Source organism: Diachasma alloeum, unplaced genomic scaffold (assembly GCF_001412515.2).
Source record: "Diachasma alloeum isolate Michigan unplaced genomic scaffold, Dall2.0 Dall_scaffold_00300, whole genome shotgun sequence".
In the NCBI taxonomy this organism is placed as follows: domain Eukaryota; kingdom Metazoa; phylum Arthropoda; class Insecta; order Hymenoptera; family Braconidae; genus Diachasma; species Diachasma alloeum.
The window spans coordinates 1,712,326-1,737,573 of NW_021680439.1; the positions used below are offsets into that span (position 1 = coordinate 1,712,326).

Sequence of the window (25,248 nt, forward strand, 5' to 3'; positions counted from 1 at the left end):
ACTTTTCAACATATCCCATCATATATGAACAGGCCCTCAATGGATCCCTAGTTCTGCCGAAGACTTTCAAATCTAACCGATGTCCCCCCTTAATTTAAACGACTACAATGCACCGAATTCAGCAGCAAAAATATTAGGGAAAGCTAGGGAAAGGCCACTTTAAATTTCACTCTCAAATGACGTATTTGCTAGATGATTAGTACTTCAGGATAATAATCATTATTTTTATACTATACCTTCAATATTAACTCGAATGGCCAGGGGCACATTTTGTTCCCCCACTGCACTCAGAAGAGCACTGAAATGGATTAACCAATCAATCCTATGATTTACCACGATTTTTTGAAGTCCTTTGAAGTCCAGAATGTCAGCGAAAATAAAAGGTCCGTTCGCTAGATTTTCATCACTCGGTTTTATTATATCCGACAGAATTACATTCTCTTCTCCGTAATTTTTACGCATGAGTTTTGCACATTCAGTACCTAATTGCCCAAGACCACCTGAAATCATCGAAATTGAGAAATCATTTGGATATAATTACGAGAACATGAAAATATCATCGATTGGGAATTGATTTCAATGACAAGTGATTCGAGAATAAACTGCCCCCATCAAAAAATATATAAAAAGTATATATAATATTGGCCAATTCCATATTTTTCAAATTTATGAAGAATATATAAAAAAATATATAGAGAACTTAAGTTTTATATATTTTCTTTGTATAAATTGGGCCAATTTAAGATATTTTTTTCTATATTTTTCAAAATATAAATTTTTCCGTGTGGGTGTCAAAAAACACTTTTTCTCAATGACGAAACTTCCGACATAAATATATTTTTGACATTTCCTTCTGAAATGACTCATTGTCAGTGTGAACGTGATGATCCTATAAAATGTCAAAAATCTACTGTTGACATCACTGCTCACCATCGCGTATGGAGAATATGAGGAGAGAATACATTGCAAACTCCATTTGTTTTTCTGAATGTATTATCCATAAATCCGCAGCTTCTCTTGAATAAAACCAGGGATCGCCATATCCATTAATTATAATTACTGTTAAATTATTAAGTTGTCAATTACTTAATATCACTTTTAAATTTTAGTTATTGAAATAATCGTCAATTTAAATAGTCAAATTTTGAATTATTCGTTAATCAGTAATTGAGTAAGGAAGATTGACGATTATTTGGATATTCGGACATCTCTTATAAGAAATTTAACATTATCAAAAATATTTAATTCATTTTAAATATTTAATTCATCATCAATTGAAAATTTTAATCATCAATTATTTTACTATTTTTTAATTTCGGTATTACCTCTATTGATTACAGTTATGTGTAGTTACGGCACATTTCATTACAAAAACAAATTACCGGGAAAATTCATCACAGTGCTTTTGATTGTATGGACAATTCATCACGGAATTATTGATTATTGCGAGCTTCACCAATTTAGATTTAAATTCAAGGCTTCTATTTTCACCTTATTTCAATTCAAATGCAACGATTCAATTTGTCGGTGAGTGATTGATTTCCCTGTAATCGCCTTTAAATAGAAATTAACGGTGGGGGATGAGGTACCTGAGTCCAGTGGGACACCAAGTGCCATTTATCGCACGGATTTAGTGCTGTGTGGTTGTCGAAATGCCTCTACAGTTTGTTTTGAGTCAGACAGGCAAGAAATTGCTTTCTCATAAGGGGTTTTTGTTTAATAAATTACGTGAACATCCTGTCACTAATGTAATTTTGTGGAGGTGCTTGGATTATGGTACGAACCCCCGTTATAATACTCTTGCCCGTATGGCTATGTGATTGTATAGGAAAACCTGTGATAATCGGTATTTAAAGGAATTGTGATGAATCATTGTTGATATTTATTTTGGAATTGATTGTGCTGGGAAAAGTGGAATTATCCATGCAGGAGGGATTTTGCAATTAAGTGTATTGTTATTGAATTGTTATGCAGAAGCTCCGTTTTTTTAAAATTTGTTCTTAAATTGTATTGAATGAATGCAATGAAGTTGTACTAGAATGAATTCTGCCCGTAATCAACTGTTCCTGTGATGAAACGTGCCGTAATCAAATGGTATTCAGAATTGTGCTGTAATAGTTAGAGGTACATTCTTAAATTTCGATTAGTATATTTAAATCTTGATCAACATAAGTCGCAAATTCTCTTAATATTGAAGAATCGGAAGATTGATGGCCATCCCTGAAAACTATTCAACGCAGATCAATTGTATAGAAAAAATCCAAACTTTTTCCACACAATTTATTCTATTGAGATTTTTTTTATAAAGAATTCTTGGCATAAATTCTTGATTTTATCCTACAGCGAGATTTTTTATAACAAAGTATTTGAATTATCTAAGTTACCTGTGATGAGAATCCTGGGAGGCTTCGAACCCGCATTTTTACATTTATTCAACACCTCAGAGGAACTGAAATTCTTCACCAAACTTAAGACAATCTTGGGTTTCACCCTCAAACCCAATCGTCCAATCATTTCCGTCCAACGATGTCAAACGCTTTCTTCAACAGAAACACCAGACACTGCACTGCCTTGTTCCCGTCTTCACCGATCGTGAAGTACTGTGGATCGTTCAGTTATAATGATGGAATGATCTTAGGAATTTTGAAAACCAGTTCTAGGGGGAAGGCAAAGGCAGATCGAGTGGCACTGAGGTGAGAGGGCCTAGACTACTCCTTCTCAATGTCCGTGAACAATTACATTTTTCAATGTTCTGTGCAACAGTTGGTTTAGTTTCATTAATAGTATCAGGCACGTGGTGAACATTGGTGGCAATTTCAAAATTTTAGCAATTATAGTTGCACTGTCCTAAAAATTTGGCTGAATTTTCCGGAAAAAAATTTTGAATTCGATTTGAGAGGAAGAAGTCAAGGAAATTTTAAGTTTCTCTGAAAATTCAAGTAAAGTCCCGATTTTTTAGCGGCAGGAAGACGGAAATTCCACAATTTACATGAATTTTCAAGTGAAAATAAATCTTCATTGCCAAATTCCCGGAAAATTCGGAGCAATCTGGAATTCAAGGAGAGATTTCTCTGAATTTTCCAGATTTTTCATTCATTTCCCTGGAATAATTAAACTGAAATTTACAGTTCCCACGGATTTTTCTATGGAATGTCACTCATTACAAATTTCCAAGACTCTTGCTGGAAATTTCAGTGGAAAAATTTTAACAATGTGTCAAGAAACAAAAATAAATAAACCAAATAAATAAATAAAAAAATTAAAATAAATAAATGAACTAAATGAGCCTTAAACACTGGTTTGAGTTGCGATTTAATTCAACATTTCACCTCCCTGGGGGATTGAAAACAATTTGACAAAATTTAGAGATATGGGGAACGATGTGCCAAATGCTATAGTGAGATATTCCAACCCTTCGCAACCGTTTAATCCCATGTTTTTTCGGGGCACGTCGCGCGGCACCGCCTACTAGTTCGAAATTTAATCGGATAGATTAATATGTATATTTTTCTCCACTTGTGAAGGGAAAGGAAACATTTTCTTTATCAAACAGGATCGACACCCTTGAGATATACACTTTCGCGTTCAATATCGCTTCACCTTGGGTCAAAATTTACATCACTAATATTGAAGGCTATTCTAAAATTTAATATTCTCTTCATCTCCGCTTCATTTACTTCTTATTGTCTCATGCATCCAGCAAAGAAGATCCATTGAAATGGGGAAAATAATCACAATAATACCGTGATGAAGTTGTTTATTAAATTTTGAGAAATCAATCCTCGAATAATTTTCGTACATTTTCGCGGAAAATAATTCAGTAGCGAATCGTCTGCTCTCATTCAGTAGTGAAGGTCAGCTTTCATTGTCCATCTCCGAATCCAAAACTAAATTTTTCTTATAACCTTTACAGTAAAGCGAATTGAGAACTGCAAAAAAGTTTATTATGAAAATTTCGCTGGATTTTCCTTTAGATTCGGAAATATTCATCCATAACTCAGATAAGAGGTACGTCGACCCAAGTAGAAATTTCATGGCGCAAAAACGTCGCGGCGTGAGTTGGCGCGCGACATTCAATGTTACAGGTATAGGCACTTTGGCTCAATATGTCGCAGAATTTCGATCAATTTCTACTAGGGGACTTGAATCATTTTTCCACTTCGCTACTGAATTGAGTAGAAACCAAATAAATCATTCGAATCGATGCAATTCTGCAGGTAACTATAGAAATATGTCTAAAATGTTGGAAAATGTCGGAAATTGTTTTTTTTTTCAAAAATTTTCCAGCTCCAAAACCATGATCTAACATGTTATTCAACATATTATATTCTTCTTATTGTTTCTCTGAAAACCAATAAGAATTGAGATAAACGGGAAGATCGACACATCGATCTGAAGACATTTTTTGTTGGGGATTTACCAAGTTGCAAAGTAGATCCCACTTTTTTCCTCAAATTGAATAATTCCGGATATATTCGCGTAATAAGGAAAAAAAGTTTTCTGGATCGAGCTTTTTGATTGTTCAACTGTCCACTTAATGTTTATACACGATATAAAATGATATAAAAACAAACGTGCTTCATACAAAAACGTAGTATCATTAATACTGCATATGAACGCAATTGATAATTATCCTACCGCTTGTTTACAATTCTGCGTACTTGTCCATAATTATTCAGCTATGATGTCACAATAATCAGAGGCATACCGGTTTTTCTACGCTGGAGCTGGGGATTGCCGAGGGCCTGGCAGCATATAGCAACATCTGATTGGTCCAAGCGACATCATGCGATTTCCAAAAAATCATCCTAGTGTTCAAACCGGTTTATCTCGACATCTCCTGTTCGACTTCCTTATTTATTACTCGTTCGTAACATTAAGTTCTATAGTTTGTAATTACTTAGACACGTTCAGTACACATAATATTCGTTAATTCCTAATAATTTTCCTTCATATATAAAGCCCATCCTAGTGATGCCGCGAGACATTTCATCAGCTATCACGAGACAAAACTTTGAAAAGATGATCTCGGTTGCAATGAACATGCCAATCTTTGCTCTCGCCTCAGTCTCAAAATACGCAATATCGAGTCCTCTCGTGATGACTGCAAGTCAATTTATTTCATCTCGGTTTCCAGTTTTTCGCGTTTATATGTAGAAAACCGAGACGAGACAAAAACCGAGATTTTATATTACAAAACACGAAAAATTTGAGACCGAGATGAGGTAAATTGACTCGGAGTCATCACGAGAGGAATCGATACTATTTTGAGACTGAGACGAGAGCAATGATTTACGTGTTCATTGAGAACGAGATCATCTCTCCAAAGGTTTTTCTCGTAAAGTGTCTCGCGGCATCACTAGCCCCTCCTATATATAAGCCCCCCCCCCTCCATGAACTCCCTTATGCATAAAATCCACATATATGAATATGACCATGTATAACCCCACACATCTCACCTCTCCCTCCCCATATATGACCTCCCTAGATGGAAAATCTCCCATATACAAATCCCCAATATACAACCCCCTATCATATATGTGACCCCCCTATCATATATAATCCCCCTCAGAGGTAAAACCCTTCATATCTAATATCTCCCATATCAACCCCACTCAGTACGAATTATTTTTATACATAAATTTTTACATAAATTTTTGTTTTCATGCGAAAGATGTCTAAACGCTCCAGAGAAAAACGTAGAAAAATGTCGTAACTCCATACGAAATGCTTCTATACATGTGACAGTGGGTCGTATAGGATCAAACCTATAGAAATCGTATAGAAATGATTTGTATAAAAATACCCGAATATCATGTACGAAAATCCTATAGAAATTCTATACGCAATCCGTATAGAAAATTTCTATACGGCTTTTTCACACAAGTATAGTGCCACTGGGGTTTTCGGCTCGTGTGAGGTTGGCGCGCCGAGCCGAAGGCGAGGTAAAAAAAATATATATATACTACAGTAGAGGCTTCGTATAAGATACCTTAGGGACAGTGGGAGAGTGGAATTCCCGGAACGCCTGTGCCGCCACTACGCGCGCCCGTAGAGAGGAGAAAAATAGGGATCAGCGGGTTTCAAATAAGATACCGCGCTCGTTGCGCCCGAATTCAATGAAATTTTCATTTTTACTGAATGAATACCGAACTTTACACACTTGTACCACAATATACAATTCTGGTTTCCTAGATATTTCTAAATTAATCAGAATTAAATTTTGGAGCCATTTTCTTTTACAATTTCACTGTGTTTACGCGATGTCATTGACGGATAAAACTCTATCATAGAAATTACGCCAGGCTTTAGTGTATACAGTTACCGCAAAACTGTAGGCGCAGTTTTAATTACGTAAGGAGAAATTACCCTTCAATTTAAGCAGGTGTCGATGCTAATGAATTTCTGGTTAATTAAAATTAATCCAATAGTCTATGTCTGACGTAAAAAACTAGACACTCATGAGAATGTATGATGAAGCCATTGGCATCTGGACTGGAACGACGACTCGCAATCCAATCCACTTTACGCCTTTTGGAGTTGATTTACTATATATGCTTTATAGCCAGAAATAAGTGAAAATAAATCACCAGATTTCGTGCATCAAATTTTTCTAATATCTCCAAAATTAATAGTTTTGTGATCAAACATGAGAGAAGCTTTTTTATTGCAATAAAACGATTGCCCGCAATTTTCTTCCTCGACATTCACCCCCCCCCCCTCCAATTCTCATCACACATTTCTTCCCCGGCAGTTCTTCCTCACAACTGATGCTAGTACTTCATTTCGCCCATTGAATTTTCCTTCCAATTCCCACAATGAATTCTATTTATAAATATACAGTATACTTTATGATACATGCCTGAAAAGTGCACTTTTGAAACGATTTAGTGTGCGTAAAACGGTTGTTTTCTGCACGGCGTGCGTAAAGTTCACGGACGTGCGTACACTGAGAGAAAAAATTATTCCTGCCAAGGATTGATATTCTCGTCAGAAGATAAAATTGTTTCAGAACGAATTTTTCCAGGAGTCATTTTCAGAGAGTCCAAGTCTATCCTCAAAAAATTACAGTGATATTGAACAATCTGATTATTATGCTACATATGACCTTGACAAAATGTTCTCCGATATCTTCCGGATTTTACAAATTGGCGATTTTCTCAGGTAAAGAAAATTGGAATAATTCCAAATTTTAATAATTGTTATTGGAGTTTCTTCGAGGTCATATGCAGAAGAATATTCTTATAGATCACCATAATTCTCACGCTTGGAACTGATTTCGGAGTACCTGGAAATGACTGGCCTGGAGAAATACGTTCCAAAAGAGATATTTTCTTCTACTAAGAGTATGAACAAGATATCACCAATAACATTTTCTTGGAAGGAATCAATTTTTTTCTCAGTGTAAGGTGAAGAGGTGAACTTTACGCACTCGTACACAAAAACAAGGACTTTACCCCCACTACGGTTTCCAACAGTGAACATGGCAGTTAGTGATATAATCACACGAGTCTAAAAACACTTTTTCCTCGAGTATCGAACCCTATTTTTTATCACAATTTGTGGGAAGTGGGGTTTTGCGTACGCGGAGCGTGCGTAAAATGTCACTTTACAAACAGCGTGATGAAAAAGTGTGTGTTGACCGGTAGGAGGTGTGTAGCGCTCGTCGAAGGTGAGTGTTTCCCTCCTAAGGGTCAAAGAACACTTTTCCTACGAGTATCGAACCCTATTTTTCATCATGATGTGTGGAAAGTTGTAAAGTATCACTTTACGCCCAAGTGCCGAAAAAAAAATTCAATATTTAATTTCTTTCAATAATAATCTGCAGTGTGTGGGTAGAACACTACCAATAAACAAAATAAAATGCTCCTACAGCTGTGGATAATAACGTTAAGGGGTAAAATACGATGATATCTCGAGTTTTTGTGTGTCAATAGTGGCCAAAATTTTATGACACGGCCCAAGGAGCACCCTATCCCATTTTAACACAGCCAAATACTTTAGGGGGTCTCCGCAGTTGCGATGGGAGCGCGGGTGAGGGGAGTGTGAAATAATCAAGTTAGTGAGGTTAGTTTCGAGAGAGACAGGACATCAAACATGGCGTATGTTGGATAATGACAGACATCGCCATAGTATTTTTATCATTAATTTATTGAACAAATCAACGATAAAACCCAATGGGACTTCGTGCCCATATTGATTAGGGCTTAATATAGGGGAGGGTGTGCCTGTACCGCCCACCTAAGGGGAACTGCCAGTTTTATATTTTATATTTTAACTTGAGTATAAAAAACGTATTTGTGAGACTTCTTTAAATGTTGAACTCGTTATTCTCGAAGTGTAGACGCCTAATTCTCCTTAGAATCCACAAAATTGATTGAAAATAAAAGAGAGAGCCTATTGAGCGGTACTACCCGCCGTCGGGTAATACCGCTCGGCACGATTCCAATGCCGCTCATAGGGTTTTGCGTGTATCGCTCGCGCCGCAACCTAACCTGTACTCGAGTGCTGTCGAGCAACTACGTGGCCGATCCTATGAGCGGTATTACCGGCTCCGCTCGGCGTCAACAAAATTGTTGATAATTATTGACATGAGTGGAGTTTTGAGTTCAAATTGGTCTCAAATTACGCGTGAAAGTACCACGAATCGAATAACCACAGTTTAATATGAGAATTCAGCGTTTGAAACTATTAAAAACCTTAATTACAAGTCCACAAATTTTGCACTGTAAAAACCTCAAAACTTCGTTACGTGTTTGTTCATATTTAAAATAGTAGATAAAGTGAAATTTTTCCGACAATCACATCCTATCATCAAATTCTTCATGATCAGGAACAGAAAGAAATTTTCAAGTTGATGGTTGTGGAGAAAATCGGGTCAGCGGTATTACCCGCTGAGCGGTACAGGCACACCCTCCCCTAGAACAATTGAGCTTCTTTTGCTGTCTAGCACATTGTCAACAGTGTAAGGGATATGGGACAAAGTAGCGTCCATAAAGGTTGTTTATAAGGCGCAATTTGAATAATTAATTAAACACGAACGAAACCATAAAAGCAGTTAGAATTGCTTTTACAAATACCTTTATGTCATAGGTGCCCAGAATCACGCGATTCTAACCTCGCTTCGTTCGGTAGAATCGCGGATTCTGGGCCCTATGACATAAAATAGTATATTACGCAACGAGTGCGTAATGAGTTTTTTGGCTCGTGGGAAGTTGTAAAACGAGCCGAAGGCGAGTTTTACAATCCCACGAGTCAAAAAACACCATAACGCACGAGTTTCGTAATATACTATTTTAACATTTTTGATTACTATATGATATATTTAATTCGCAAGCACATTGTCATATTTTACCCAAAAGTACTGCTTAATCTATTTCTAATAATTTCTTATTGATTGGTAGGAAATAATACGTTTAACCCTAATAGAAATTCTGACTAGCGGGGCGACATTCGGTGGGCGCGTGCGCCCGGACATTTGGTCTCGTATATTGGGCACGCTAGCGGGGACATTCCGTCATTAATAGTGATGCCACGAGATATTTCATGAGACATCACGAGACAAAACTTTGGAGAGATGATCTCGGTCTCAATGAACATAGAAATCGTTCTCTCGTCTCAGTCTCGGAATACGCAGTATCGAGTCCTCTCGTGATCACTCCGAGTCAATTTATCTCATCTCGGTCTCAAGTTTTTCCTGTTTTTTACTGTAAAATCTCGGTTTTTGTCTCGCGTTGTCTCGTTTCGATTTTCTACACATAAAAAACGCGAAAAACTGAAAACGGAGATGAGATAAACTGACTCGGAGTCATTACGAGAGGAGTCGATACTGCGTATTTTGAGACTGAGACGAGAGCAAAGATTTCCATGTTCATTGAGACCGATATCATCTCTCCGAAGTTTTGTCTCGTGATGTCTCATGAAATGTCTCGCGGCATCACTAGCCGTTAGTCTCACGTATGCTATACGAGAGTCGCCCCTGGAAAGTCCGGGCGACTTCGCTCGGACATTTGATTTCTACTAGGGAAGCTTTCTTAAATTTTACGCATGCGCATATAACATCGAAAAATGACAGTTTGCAACTTCATATGGCAATTTCATATTGTTGTAGATATTTTCAAAACAATATCGCGTCTTCCTATTAGAACCCATATGAAATTACGTAAATCGCCATTGAATTGTCAGTTGTAATACTTCGAGACCTTCAAAATTACCGAATATTTCCCGAAAGCTTTGTTACGTAGCAACAAGAGGGATGATTTTCCTGCAAAACTTATCCCAATCATTGATACACAGGGAAACTTGAGGGGAATATGCAATGAATTTTGAAGGTCGAGAGGTATTCAGAGCACCATTTCCTTCCTCCTGGGTTCCACCAATCAGAGTGCAGTGGTCGAGGTCACGTGGCACCTTACACGACATCTCACAAAAGGAAAAAAAATGTTTAATCTTGTTGATGATTTTTCATACAGAATTATGACCAAATCAACTCATTTTGAATGTCCCTTTATCTCGAATCATATCAACACAACCTCACACAAGCTTTTTTCACAAATTAGAATGTCAAAATAAGAGAGAACAGTTGACAGACAACTGTGGAATTATCAGCTATAATACCCCAAACCAAAATCAAAACCAAAACCAATAACAAATTATCAGTGTGAAACGCGTCACGTGACTCCGAATACTGCACTCTGATTGGTCAAAATCAGAATTGAGGAAATTGTCCAAATAAAACCGACGTGAAGGTGTCACGTGACCTCGAATACTGCGCTTTGATTAGGCGAATCGAGGAGGGAAGAAATTCTCTCGTAAATTCTCTTTAGCCATTTGAAATTTTGTGGACGAATTCAAGGCCTTCATAAAGAAAATACCCAACGAAATAATCTTCATTTTTCCCTACAATTACTTCTTAGTAAAATCATTTCCTGCTCAATCAACATTTGAAAAATGAAAATCCTCTATTACATCACTAAAGTACTGACATATTTGTTAATTGTACAATTATTGTGAAAGCAGGGTTTTTTGTAAGCAGACTTCGGAAAGCTCTCCTCTTTACCTCATCAAATTACCGACGATAAAGCTCTTCTGACGAATTCAACAAAAATTTCTCCAGGTCGATTCCATTTCCCAAGTTATATCAAATCAGCTATAGATATACAGATTTGAAACTCATCCCCTGTACGGAATCGATCATCTTCTGACGTAACCCAAGCCCAAAGCGCCATCGATTAGTGAAAATCCCCTGGAATTTTAACGAGCGAGACAATTGTGACAAGTGTGATCTAGAGAAAGGAAAAGATTTCCTGGAAGCGTGTCTTCACGCTCGCTGGACACTTCGCAATATCGTTCTGTGTCCCCCTCAAAATTTCCTCCTCTTTCTCCCACGTTCGGTTTACCATGCAACGATTCTTCAGCCGTGTCTTCTTGTTTCTGCTCATTCCATCCTATTCTTCCCCCAACGAGGAGTTTGCGTTTCCCCCACATGCCAATGGTACCACCTACTCTGGACACTTCTTCCAGTGTACTTAGTGCGTGTCCGTAACAAGTACATCGGTTCAAAACAAAAAATTGTCCTTTCAGTTTGTTGCAGTGTCGTTGTAAAGTGACATGTTTGTCCCCTATATTTTCCTCAATCATAAATACCACAAACACAATCTTCACAGTGTCAAATTGACATAAAATTGTTGATCATTTTCTTGAACATTCTGTTACGGTTCAGTGTTGAATTCAAAACAAGTGACCACGTGTGTTAATTTTTACTAATTACTAAATCAGGTAAATAAGGAAAACGAAAAATCGAGCGGACGACGAAGAATATGAAGAATTGTTTATAATGAAGTCTAATGAAAATGGGCAGATGAATAATTGTTAAATGTAGTGAATGAAATTTTTCTTTTCTTTCTTCATTAATATCGCGCGAGGAAGAAACGTCTGTACTCTACGAATTACTCCGGTAGACTAAATACCGGCCACAAAGACCAAAAGAATATCGTCACCTAATGACAAAGAACTTTTCAGTTCTTTTGCCCTACGACATTATTGGTCATGGTTATATTATTCTTTTTGGCAGTCGCCAAGTCGACTCGTGTTTTGACGCATAATATCATTGAAATAGTTCTGTGAAATGATCAGTTCTGTGAATTCATCAGACTCAAACACTTTTAGGATTTATTCGGAATTTTGAAAGTGAATCTTTACGGTCTCCTGCCCATCATCTAAACGCAATTGTTCTTGCTAATTGACAGCGGCTGAGTGTATGACCCCAATGGCGAAATATTATTGCCCAGAATCTGCATTGTATCAAAAGGAGTATAACGACCTTAGTTGCATAACTCACACTCCAAACCAGTGTGGAAGAGTTTTAGGGGGATAAAAATTATGCAGGAAGTTGAAAGCACTTTCACTCGAGTTGTGCTGCATTTCCTTTCGCTTCTAGTCCATCTTTGCAATCTTCTCTTGCTTCAATTTCTCAAAAAGATGAACTACAAGATTTGTTCATTCTTCTGGTTCACTCGTGTTCTTAGTTATATTTTAATGATTTTCCGTCACTATTGGGCCCAAAGAAAACCGTGATTTCACCGAGCGCACCAAGGGCCCAATGACAAAAAATGTTATTCGATACACGGGCGTGAAGAACTTTTCTACCTCATATGATTACAGAACGAGCCGCAGGCGAGTAAACCTCATATTCCCCAGAAAAGTTCCTCACGGCCTAGTGTCGAAATATGCTATCACAGTTCGTAAAATGGTGTCATGAAATTGAATATCATTTTCCTTTGATTCAAGCCTCCAATCATTACGGAGTTATGATTTTCCTAGCGGTCTTTGGCTCTCCTTACGGTAGAAACAATTTTTTTCATCTCCAACCGTGACGTGAGTACGTGTTAAACCTGTATCCGTGACGCCCTTGGACATTTGTCAACTCCTTATTTTGTATATTCCTGATATTTTTGCAATCAGTGGGGACAGATATCTCGGGGTAGCAATTACTCCAATAGATAAATGGAGATTGACGAATCGAGTGAGGAATGTTTTAATTCGTGTTGTGATGTTGCAATATCACTAGAATTTTTGAGATAATGATCTTCGAGTCTATCTGCTGGCAGTCGTAATTTCTGCTCATGTTGGTATATTTTCTAGTAGGGGTTTCGTGTTTTTTGAATGACTATTGTTATCAGACAGGTCATGAGGCCGAGTTGAAACTGGCCAGATGCGTTATGGGTAAACCGCCGGAGGGTGGAGATCTGCTCCTGGCGTGTCTCCTTATACTCATTGGAGTCACTGGGGCACAAGAGGATTATGGCTGTCCCGAACAGGAGAAAATTGCACCATGCAGGTGCTCTACGAGGGATATGGAGTATCAAATTTGGTGAGTTGTGATGTGTTCATAGGCGATAACTTAGTTTTGCTAGATAAATGTTCTTCACCTTTTTCAAAGGGCGGTTTTAGCAAAAAAAAAACGTAGGGGAGGGTGTGCCTGTACCGCTCAGCGGGTAATACCGCTCACCCGATTTTCTCCACAACCATCAACTTGAAAATTTCTTTCTGTTCCTGATCATGAAGAATTTGATGATAGGATGTGATTGTCGGAAAAATTTCACGTTATTTACCACTTTAAATATGAAAAAACACGTAACGAAGTTTTGAGGTTTCTACAGTGCAAAATTTGTGGACTTGTAATTAAGGTTTTTGATAGTTTCAAACGCTGAATTCTCATATTAAACTGTGGTCATTTGATTCGGGGTACTTTCACGCGTAATTTGAGACCAATTCGAACTCGAAACTCCACTCATGTCAATAATTATCAACAATTTTGTTGACGCCGAGCAGAGCCGGTAATACCGCTCATAGAATCGGCCACGTAGTTGCTCGACAGCACTCGAGTACAGGTTAGGTTGCGGCGCGAGCGATACACGCAAAACCCTATGAGCGGCATTGGAATCGGGGTGAGCGGTATTATCCGACGGCGGGTAGTATCGCTCAATAGGGTCTCTCTTTTATTTTCAGTCAATTTTGTGGATTCTAAGGGAAATTAGGCGTCTACACTTCGAGAATAACGAATTCAATAGTTGAAGAAGTCTCACAAATACGTTTTTTATACTCAAGTTGAAATATAAGATATTAAACTGGCATAGGTGGGCGGTACAGGCACACCCTCCCCTAGACTCATATGTGAAAGGTCGCAGGTGCGAATCCGTTCCGTGGCCGTATTTTCGATGTTGATAAGTCTTTCTTCGAGTATCAATTGACATTCGTTTACTAATTGTGGAACGATCGCTAAAAAGTGTATTATGGTGCATAATATCGAAGAGTAATCATCCTTTTGCCATTTCCCTTTAAACAATTAATCACTGTCATTGGAGAAATTTAATTGTGCAACCTCCGGTTTTTGCCAATTTTTCGAAATGGTTTTAATAATAATTCACCTACCCTGGTAAGAGTGCTGGCCAAGATTGGGCCACCCTGGGCCAATCTTGACCCATTCCTCATCTCCTGCTACGGTACTATTCACTATTCTCCTATAACTTCTCCCAACTTTAAAGTAACACGTATACCGAGTATTTTTTCAATTATCTGCTATTAAAAATTTTTGGCTTAAATGTTCGATATGCTTCTGAGGACTGTTTATCAAGTGATAGTTCCACTGACATCTCCAAATATTTCGCTATTGAAAATTCACAATTTAATGAAAAATCAATGGAAATTATAATTCTTAGTTCAATTATCCCAAGGAAATTAATAAACATGCGGAAAATTTAAGTGAACATATCCTTCCATTTTCCATTGATATTGAGCGTAAATTGGTATTAAATATTCATGGTTTGATTGAAAATTCGGGTAAGTTGGAGAATTGTCCCTTTAATGTTGACATTTGATTAAATTTTGAGGGAATTTCGAATTGAATCGAATTTAATATAGCTCTTTTGAGAATTACTAATAAACTCTCAGTAATATTTTAATTTTCCTGCTAACAGTATGCTACTAGAAATCTGTTGGAATCGAATTGGGAAAAATTACTTTGAATTACTTTGAAATCTGATTGGTGTGATCTTATCTGCGATAGTTATACTATCGCAGATGAGAGAATTAGAATTCTAAGAGAATTAGAATTTAGAGAGAAAAAATTTCCGCTTCAACCAGCCGGGAATTGAACCCGGGTCTCCCAGATACGCGCCGGGCATCATCATTCGTTTTTATTGATTATTATGCGAAATAAATTGGGGTGTTAAAGATTTTCCATTTTCTATTTTTGAGTGCCACTTGAATATATTTTACTCGCCTATTTCTTTCCTTAAAATTAATTTTATAAAGAAGCATAGTTATATCGGGAACTTGGCATACGAGTTAGACGCTGTAGACTCATGTGTGAAGGGTCGCAGATTCGAATCTGTTCCGTGGCCGTATTTTCGATGTTGATAAATCCTTCTTCGAGCATAAATTGATATTCATTTACGAATTGCGGTACAATTGTTGAAGAGGGTACCATGGTGCATAATATCGAAGAGTAATCATCTCTTTGCCGCTTTTCGATTAAACAATTAGCCACTTTCATTGGAGCAATTTAATCCCACCACCTTCGTTTTTTCCAATTCCTCAAAACGTTCTCAATAATAATCCATAAAAACTTCCTCCTGTAACTTCTCTGAGCTTTAAAATAAAACGTTTCGGAGTGTCGCAATTATTTCAGGGAAGTCAGAAGATCTCTCCTGAGGGGCTACTCACTTCCGAAATCACGGCGCTACTCTGGCATGAAATCATTCCGAAATCACTCCGAAATCACATGAAATCACCGAAATGACTGAAATCAAGTGATTTCAGCTCTTCAAAATCATTTTCGAAATCATCTCCGAAATCACGTGAAATAATTCGTGATTTTGAAATTGACACACCTGCCAACGATGATAATAAAATGCCGAACTCACTGCCATAGTAAAATGGTAAAATGGGCTTTTCATCGTCATTAGTTTAAGATTGTCGGAGTAGAATCAAAGGAGTTCGTTATTATTTGTCAGTTAATATTGCCAGTTTTGATTTTCATAATTTGACACAACCCGTTTTGCTCTATCTCTACTATTTATTCATATTATTTTTCTGAAATCACAGATTTCAAATTAATGAAATCATTCGAAATCATGAAATCACCTTCCGTGACGGTTGAAATCGCCGACATCAGTTTTTCCGAAATCGCTGAAATCACCGAAATCGACTTCATTTCGAAATCATGGTTTCACTTGATTATGGAGTGAGTAGCCCCTCGATCTCTCCTGAATTGTTAATACTACAAAATCTACAGTACAGAATCTCCAAATTTACGTCACTTTCAAACAACTCCTTCGATCTTCAAAATGAAAAAACTTCGCATTGAATTAAATCTTTTAAATCGTATAATAAATTGATCCTTAGAAATCCCTCATTTTGGCATGTTTCATAAACAGGTGCAGTCACAGCGAACTCCCAAAAGTCCTAGAAGGCCTAAACTCAGTCAGCCGCTACATATCGCGCCCCATAGACGAGCTGATTCTCGAGAACAACAACCTCCCCAGCCTACCCGGTAAAGTCTTCACTTCCCTCCGAGTGCTACGCCTGATGTTACGCAATAACCACCTGGAGCGCGTCTCTTCCGGCTGGCTGGAAGGTCTGCACGACTCCCTCCTCGAGCTCTTCCTGGTGGAGCCCGACCTGCGCTCCCTCCCCATCGACAGCTTGGACAACCTCCAAGGCCTCGAGGCGATCACCCTCCAAAGCGGGTCCATGAAGCGTTTCCCCCGCTTCTCAGGCTTATCAAAAATCCGCTACCTCCAGCTCAACTCCAGAGCACTGACCGAGCTCTCCCCCCTAAACTTTCGAGAATTACCAAACCTAGAACAGCTCCACGTCTTCGGCAGTCCGAAATTGGTCAGATTGGAAGCAGGTCTCTTCAGATCGCTCCATAAGCTCTCCCTCATCAACATCACAGACACCGGAGTCACCTGGATCCACCCCCGAGCCTTCGTCGACCTTCCCGAGCTCAACGAGATTTCCCTCGTGGACAATAACCTTCCAGAAGCCTCGATCCTCGGTCGAGCAGTGACCGATCTCCCTCGCCTCTCCACAATCCGTCTGGACGGCAACAGAATCTCTCGTCTCCAAGGAGAATCCTTCACAGATCTTCCTTCCCTGAGTCGGCTCAGCCTCTCGAAGAACCTCATTACGGAGATCTCGGCCGGAGCCTTCCAGATTCTCCCCCAGCTCCGAGTTCTAGACCTCAGCGACAACCTCGTCAACAGAATTCATCCGGAGTTTTTCATCCAAAGAAGCGGAAGTGGTCTAGAAGAACTGAGCATCGTTAACAATCATCTGAGTCATGTGGACGAGCTGAGGTCCATCCTAGGAGCTCTTCCCAGACTTAAACTTCTGGACGCCTCTCACAATCAGCTTCAGGAGATCCCTTTTGGAGCGTTGAGAGGGCATCCGACGTTAGAGAGACTTCACCTCGATCACAATAAATTGAGCTTCCTCCAGAGGGAGACGTTCTCGGCGATGCCGGCGCTCAGAGAATTGCGGCTGAAGAACAATTCGCTCACTAATCTATTAGAAGCTCCTTTCTGGAATCTTCCTGGATTGAAGGGGCTGGATCTCTCTGAGAACTACTTCAGGCATGTCGAGCCGATCCTACTTGCAAACCTACCGAACCTTAGGAGGCTTGACTTGAGTGGGAATGGAATCACTCTTGTCGAACCAGATTCGTTCATCAATACTCCGTCCCTTGAGCACTTGAACCTCTCCAGGAATGCCATCTCTGTGGTTCATCCCATGACCTTGAGCCACTTGACGGCGCTCTATGAGCTGGATGTTGGGTGGAATAGACTGCTGGAGGTGGTTCCAGGGCTCCCGAAGAATATAGAGCATCTACATCTGGCGATGAACAGGATCATCATGCTGCCGATGATTGAGAGTCAGGATCTAGCACTTCCTGCACTTAGATCACTCGATTTGAGTGCCAATGGCATTGATAGGATCCTTCCGGGGACTCTGAGCGAGCTGCCGAGCCTGAAGAAGCTTCATCTGGGGTATAACTCTCTGAGAATGCTGGAGGAGGGAACCTTTGAGGGGCTTATGAGGCTTGAGCAGCTGGATCTGAGGTACAATAGGCTGATGTCCCTGCACGGAAGGTGTCTTAAGCCTCTGAGGTCGCTTATGGATCTTAATCTCAGGGGGAATAGGCTCGAGGTGATCAGGGCCGATGTCTTTGCGGAGAATGTCCAGTTACAGAGACTCGATCTCGCGAGGAATAATCTGGCCCAGATCCCACATTCTGCGTTTTCCAGCACGAGGTGAGTGGAGTTTACGAGGAAGAAAATTGAATAATTCGGGGGGGGGGGGGGGGGNGGGGGGGGGGGGGGGGGGGAGAGTTTAGAGGTATGAGCAGTTTTTACGAATTGTGACAAGGGTTTGCTGGTTTTTTTGTTAGCGTGGGAAAGCTTTCGGGGAAAATCACCTTTGCGGAATGTAAATGAGTGTTGAAAATTGGGTCACTTGCACGGAGAAAAATATTCAGTAAAAATTACGGAACAATTCTCGTAATTCGCAATGGAGAATCGTTTTCCGGCAATTTTTATAGGACTGGAAGAGAAGAACTCTGAAATGTTCCGTGAACCTTCAGGTTCATTACCGAATAAAGTAGGAAATTGTCACGAAATTTTTCCCACAGAAGTAAAATCTTACAGAAACTTCCCGACTTATTATGCCTCCAAAATCAAAAATTCTTGAACGTTCAACAATTTTTATGAAGCTGGTGAGTTATTTCTACGTTCCGTTTCGTAAAATTTCTCAATCGTTGGGGAAAAAGTACGGAACGACTTGTTGTTCCCACAGCGGTGAGTCATCAGACGAGTGGTCAATTTTTACGGAACAAATCATAGAATTTACGTGGCGATTCGTACAATTTCAGTTCCGATTCGCACTTTTTATTGAATTTTACTTCGCTCGCGAATTACGTTTCGAAACGTAATTTTTACTTTTCTTTTTTGTAATTTACATTGAATTTTTCTCTCCGTGTGCGCGGGAACTTTAGAAGTTTTTGTTGATCATATTATTCAAGATGTGCGTTTCGGGTGTAGGACAATTTCTTCGATGGCAAAATTCTTTGGCGGTAAAAATCTTCGAAATTTGGTGTAGTCGAGTGGATGTATAGTCCTACTGACGAAAGAATGCTCCTTCTCACCACTTGATTAATTCCCGTGCGTTTTTTCCCCGAAATTTTTATTTTATCCCGAAAATTTCGCAAAACCGTCTCCTCACGAGGGTTTTTCCACTTTCTCTGTTGGTTAAAATTTATTTGAATTCTCCTCCCCCCGCGTCCATCAGAAATTATTTGATTCACCTTGTTTTCAAACGGAGATGTCTGGAAATAAGACATCTTTGATCGATTCAGACATTTCTTAATGTCTGAAAAATGTTTGCAGAATGTACTCCAAAGTGTTTGAAAAATGTCTACCAAAACGTCTGAAATTCAGAGATTAGTTATTGCAGTGCAGGGTGAGTTACCCCCACTCTGCCCAATCTACCCACTCTTTAGCCAGAGGGACTGCACATCCACTTGACTGCATCTTGACTATACCAAATTTCGGACATTTTTGCCATCGGAGAAATTTTCCTGCACCCTGTGTTTCTTCGGGATTTCATGGAAGTATATAGACAGTTTTAGAATCTTCTCGATCGATGCAGAATATTCTGGAAAAATCTAGAATTAGCTGTAAAGGTCTAATTCGTTCAGCGTTTTTTTTATTGTTATTTTACATCGCGTTGACTCGGTTGAGTATATTGCGATGATGATCAAGACTTTAAAATGATTAGATCTCATCATTCTAATCGACCCGGATTTGAACTCGGAACTTTGGGCACGTGAAGCATTCGTTTGGCACTGAAAAATGTTTCAAAAATATTCCAGACAATTCTGGCTGTGGAAAAATTTTCCGGTTTCCTAAAATCTCCGAGAAAACTCGGTTTTCTATAAAAATTGTCAGGTTGTCTGGGAAATTCGACAAAATTCGTGAATGAGAACTTGGACTTTTAGTTTTGATTAATTTTGATAATGAATTAACTTCGAAAGGGTTGGGTGGTATGATGTCTGAAATAGAAATGAGTAATTCTTTGAGAAATCACCTAAAATCCATGTTAGTCATAAATTTTCTTAGCCTTAACTCTTCGTTACTCACGTGGTTGAAAAAAAGAAAAAATGAGAAGTGAAACTTTGAAAAAAAGAAAAAAAGGCAACTAAATGGCTTAATCTTCGATACGTTAATATTCATCTGGAAATTTCTGTTTTGATCCGAGAAGGAATAATGAGTAGATAGCGTACCAAATTTACACCCAGATGACTTGAGTTTGATTCCCTGCTACGACAGGAAAATTATTGTTTATTTTATTATAATTAAATGGGCTTTTGATTGACATCACGAGATCAATTCACAGGTGAGAATTGATCGCGAAGTTTGTTTTCTATCATTTCCTCCGAGAATCATTCTTGGCTGAAATGAATCGTTCACCCTTTCACTTCCGTATCAACTCATTTTACTTTATTAGTCGAGAAGGTTACTGAATTGAAAAATATTTTTCAATTATCAATTGCAACTTTGAAGACTTTCGTTCAATTTACGATGAAATTTTAGTTTGTTTTCTACATCTCAATTTTGTGACTAGACATAATTTTAATCCCATTCTTCTCATTCTGTTTAGATTTTCTTTTATTGTATATTTCTACAAAAGTTTCTCTCAGAGACACTTAAAATTGTGTAACACAAATTGGCGTGAGTTAGAAAGTAGAATGGAATAATGTGCGTTTAAATCGTTGACTCAACCTCCATACAATTCTGTTTTCTTTGCGTTATTTCGTGAACCAGAATTCACCTTGAAATTTTCTCATTGTTTTGGGGAGATTTTAATCTAGAGTGACGTAGACATGTACTAAGATGTCTATTCAAATGTAGGGACCTGAGGGAACTTTACGCATCGCACAACACACTGACCGAGTTGCCTGGTTCGCTGCACGGCCTGGCTGCCCTCGAGGTGTTGGATCTGAGCTTCAATAAGCTTAATATTCTGTCACCTGAGACGCTGAGCAGTTTGAACTCTCTGCTTGAATTGAGACTGGTGAGGAATAAAATCAAGGAACTAAGGGAGGGGGCGTTTAATCGATTGCCGAGATTAAGCTTCATTGATCTTGAGAGTAATGATTTGCGGATTATCGAAAGGAATGCTGTGCGGAATCTACCCGAACTGCAGGCCATTCGATTAGGAAAGAATCGCATTCAGGTGAATTTAACTTTTCAATATTTTGTTATTCTTGTCAAATGAATAGATGACGAAATTAATCAGAATGATCAATAGGGAACTTGCATGAATTTTTTTCAATTTTCTAATTTCAAGTTTGGGACCTGAATAATTCATTTTTCATTCACAAACGTTTGAAATATTACTCATTAATTAATAATTAGTTGTTAAAAGTTGAGGATTTCAAACACTTTGAAATCGCTAATGACGTCACAATCGCAATGACGGTCGAGCACTGGACCAATCACAGAATGGCTTGATCCGAGCCAACCCAATTTTGAGGTGCGCCTCGGCCAATGGAGGACAACTCCTCACTCTCTTCTTTTTCGACCAATGAAGCGTTACGTGACCGTCTTCGTGACATCGTTGACCGAAAAATTAGCCTTGAAAACAACTGATTTTCAATTAATTATCATAAGACAATTAGGCAATATTTCTCTATAATTTTTTCCGTTTAGCTATCCAAATGTTACGAGGAATGTGTGAATAGGGGAATTAAAAAGAATTGAGCTTCATACAAGTTCCCTATTGGTCCATTCAGCATTGATCGAGGGATTGATGAATCCCTTAGGAATTATTGAGTGAACAAAAAAAGATTCAAGATTTAAATTTTATTCCTGGAAAATTTGGTGCTTCACAAAAAGAAGGAAGAATAGTATATTGTGTTACTAGTGCGTAAAGTTGCACTTTTTCGCACGCACGTGTAATACCTGTATCCTATTTTTTGTAATACCTGCCGAGTTCACTTTTGGGGGTGCAGCGGGTGTGAAGTGATTAGTTTTTTGCGCGGAGTGCGTAAAATTCAAGGTCATGCGTAGGGGTGATTAGAATGGATGCACCGCAAAACTTGCGCAATGCGTTAATCAATCGTCCAACTATTTTTTTATTATTATTTTTGACAGTTGCAAACGATGCGTATATCTTGCGTTGCATTAATTGTGGCAGCACCCTAACGTAAATTTCGAGTGCGTAAAATGAAACTTTACGCACGAGGATTCACTTTACACACCCCGAAAGCTAAACTTTTCAACCAGGTACCAACCCCTACTTTTCATCACAATATGTGGAAAGTGCGTAAAGTAAAATTTCACTTTACGCAAAAGTGATGAAAAGATTAGTTTATGAACCCCTCAATTGACGTTAGAGTATAGTGAATGAATCGAGTCATGAATTTAAAAAATGAATGGGTAATATATTAACTGAAAGATCAAACTATGGTCAAGGAAAATTGTTATAATTCATTCAGAATTGATTGCAATATTGAACCCATTCATTCATTGATGCCAAAATTAATGTAGAAAACTCATCCATTATCAATAAAAAATGCCATTAAATTGAAAAAATCAATTTTTATAATTCGTCGAAATGAATAAAAAAAAACTCATTAAGAGATCGGTTCATTCATACGAAAGAATTCTCTCCCTCGTTGGATCGTCAGGAAAAAGTCATCAACAGGAAAAATTATTTAAATTTTATCAGGTTCAAGCAATTCTTAAAATTGCTGGAAAAAATATTGGTTTGCAATTCATTTTCATGATCATTACGTCTAGATGATACCCAGTGGAGCATTTACAGACCTGCCCCTCCTTCAAACAGCAGAACTCCAGGAAAATCGAATTCAACAAATAGCGAACAATGCTTTCATCAACGTTCCCCACATTCTATTCCTGAATTTGAGTCACAACTTACTCCCGAGTCTCGAGCACGCTGGGTTATCATCTCTACGTTCCTTGGAGGTTCTCGATGTCAGTAAAAATCGACTCACGAGAGTGTCAACGGACAGTCTGGCAGCCCTGGAGTGGCTCGTCGAATTGAAGGTGAGAGAAATAGCAAATGGAAAAGTTACTTTCACAGAAGGAGAGTGAAACTTTCGCCCCTGGTGAAGGGACTTGTTCTCTCGTTATGCTAGGTGCAATTATTCCGATGCGCAGTGTTAATTATGAAAACTAATGACTTTTTTTCATGTCGTGCAAAAATTCCATGATTTCATCAGGGGTGTAGTAAAAAAATAGAAAACACTGGAAACTAGTGTATTTGGATTCCGACGCCGTCAACGGAATTTTGAATTGAATATTCATGTTCATGAGCGAGTTCATTAAACTTAATTCACCCCGTTTACCTCTAAAAATTCAAGAGAACGCAGATTTATGTTTCGTAAACACTCAGAAATTTCATGAAGCAGATGGAGAATTGTAGGGAAGCAAAGATCTTTATGAAATATTCTGAAATTCTTTTCCGTCCATCTTGAATCATGAGCCCGTAAAATCCTTAAATTGACTGACATAGTATATTTCAGGGCGAGCCATGGGGTTTTTTACTCGGGTCGAGTTGGCGTGCGAGTCGAAGGCGAGGATTGGCCAACCACGCGAGTTAAAAAAACCCCATAGCACTAGTCGTCAACGATATTTTTCCGTAGTGATTGACAGCTTTACGAGTTTGGGGAAGGGCCAATACCAATCCCCGGGCGAAGAAAAGTGAAGGTCAGTACGGAAAGAGCCAGAAGGCAAAGTGGAATCGGCCTAATCTAATTCATTGAATTATAAGACAAATAGAAAATTATTATTCTCATCAGTACTCCCAATAAAAAAAAGTTAATAAAAAAAGATATGTAATAGAAAAATTTTTTTTTGCTCGAAATGTGTCAAACAGTCATTTGTCGATTGTTTCATTTTGCCCCACTCTCCCCTATAAAAATTAGTATTCTAAGTAGTTGAACATCAAAATAGTGTATAAAAGATGTTTTCAGGAGAAAAATTTCAAAATCCAACTACTTACAATAATAATTTTTACACGGTATGAAAAAAGTAAAACAACGAGTACATCGAAAAAATTTAATTTTTCTATGATCCAATTGAGATAATCGAAAAAAAAACAGTTTCATTCTATGGAATCTAACATTTTGAGGAAAGAAAAGTTTGAATCGGATGAATACTGTGGTGCGAGGAGTATTTCAAAGCCAAAAACACGAAAAACGCCGTTTTTGGGTATGAAATTTTTCTTCATGTTTTAGCGACCCCATGATATATCAAGAGCTGCTCGATAATTATTGTCATCAACCGAAGACTTTAAAATTTCACCAGAGTGCTATTAAAATATAAGAATAATAAGGAAATATCAATCGACGATTTCTTAGACAGAGAACCGGCTACTTCAGAGAAATGCCCGATGTTGACTTGAACAACTTTGGCAGAGTGAACTGAAGATATTATGTGGCTGATTTTATACTCAGAGATTATGCTTGGAGATTTTATACTTAGGAGTATGGGTGATCCGTTCTGCCATCAATAAATTAATGGCAGGCTTTCAAATGGTTCCAATTTCGTTGTTAGATAAATTCTTAGGGACTAAATATTATTGGTTAAACAGTTTTTAGGATATTCAATGAGATAGATTCACATATAAAGTTAAGTATATCTCCCGGACTAACCATCCGATTCAGCCTATTTTTAATACGAACCGTTGCAAGGAGGAAACTTCATGAGAAACTTGAAGGTGATAAAACGCGCGCTCAATTCTTTCAGAAGTTAGAGTGCGTCCCACGTACGAAATGCCAGTGTTGGAGAAACGGGCCAAGCCTGGCACAAGCCTGGGCTTGCCAAGCCTGGGCGCCCAGGCTTGGACCGAGGTTCGGCCATCCCTGGGGACCAGGGCTTGAGTCTCGGGAGAAGGGCAGGTAACCGAGCCTTGGTTGACAGATCTGGCCCAGCCTTGGCCGGACACTGGCATGCCGGAGCTCGATAACCAAGCCTCAGCCAGCGGTGGCCCGGAGCTTGGTCATTGGGCTCCAGCCGTTGGTGTAACTGTAAGGGTTAAGTCGTAAGGGTGAGATGATGAGAATGGAATCATAGGGGTGGAATCATAAGGGTAAAATCTGAAGAGTAAAATTGTAAGGGTCAAATCGCAATAATGGAAAGGGGCGAAAAAATCATAAGA

General features: G+C 38.6%; 2 protein-coding genes across 2 annotated transcripts in view; one reads left to right on the forward strand and one right to left on the reverse strand.

Moving 5' to 3' along the window:
- Positions 1–25,248, reverse strand: part of LOC107039445 (L-threonine 3-dehydrogenase, mitochondrial) — a 39,398-nt gene that overhangs the window by 10,640 nt on the left and 3,510 nt on the right. Inside the window, exons 2-3 of the mRNA XM_015259050.1 lie at positions 2,385–2,600; positions 237–500 (exon numbers count right to left, since the gene is read on the reverse strand). Coding sequence (XP_015114536.1) covers positions 237–500; positions 2,385–2,514 — 394 coding nt within the window. The 5' untranslated portion in view covers positions 2,515–2,600. The remainder of the gene's footprint in view (positions 1–236; positions 501–2,384; positions 2,601–25,248) is intronic.
- Positions 13,221–25,248, forward strand: part of LOC107039444 (protein artichoke) — a 27,452-nt gene continuing 15,424 nt past the window's right edge. Inside the window, exons 1-4 of the mRNA XM_015259049.1 lie at positions 13,221–13,372; positions 16,440–18,317; positions 20,973–21,297; positions 22,866–23,132. Of these exons, the coding sequence (XP_015114535.1) occupies positions 13,221–13,372; positions 16,440–18,317; positions 20,973–21,297; positions 22,866–23,132 (2,622 nt within the window). The remainder of the gene's footprint in view (positions 13,373–16,439; positions 18,318–20,972; positions 21,298–22,865; positions 23,133–25,248) is intronic.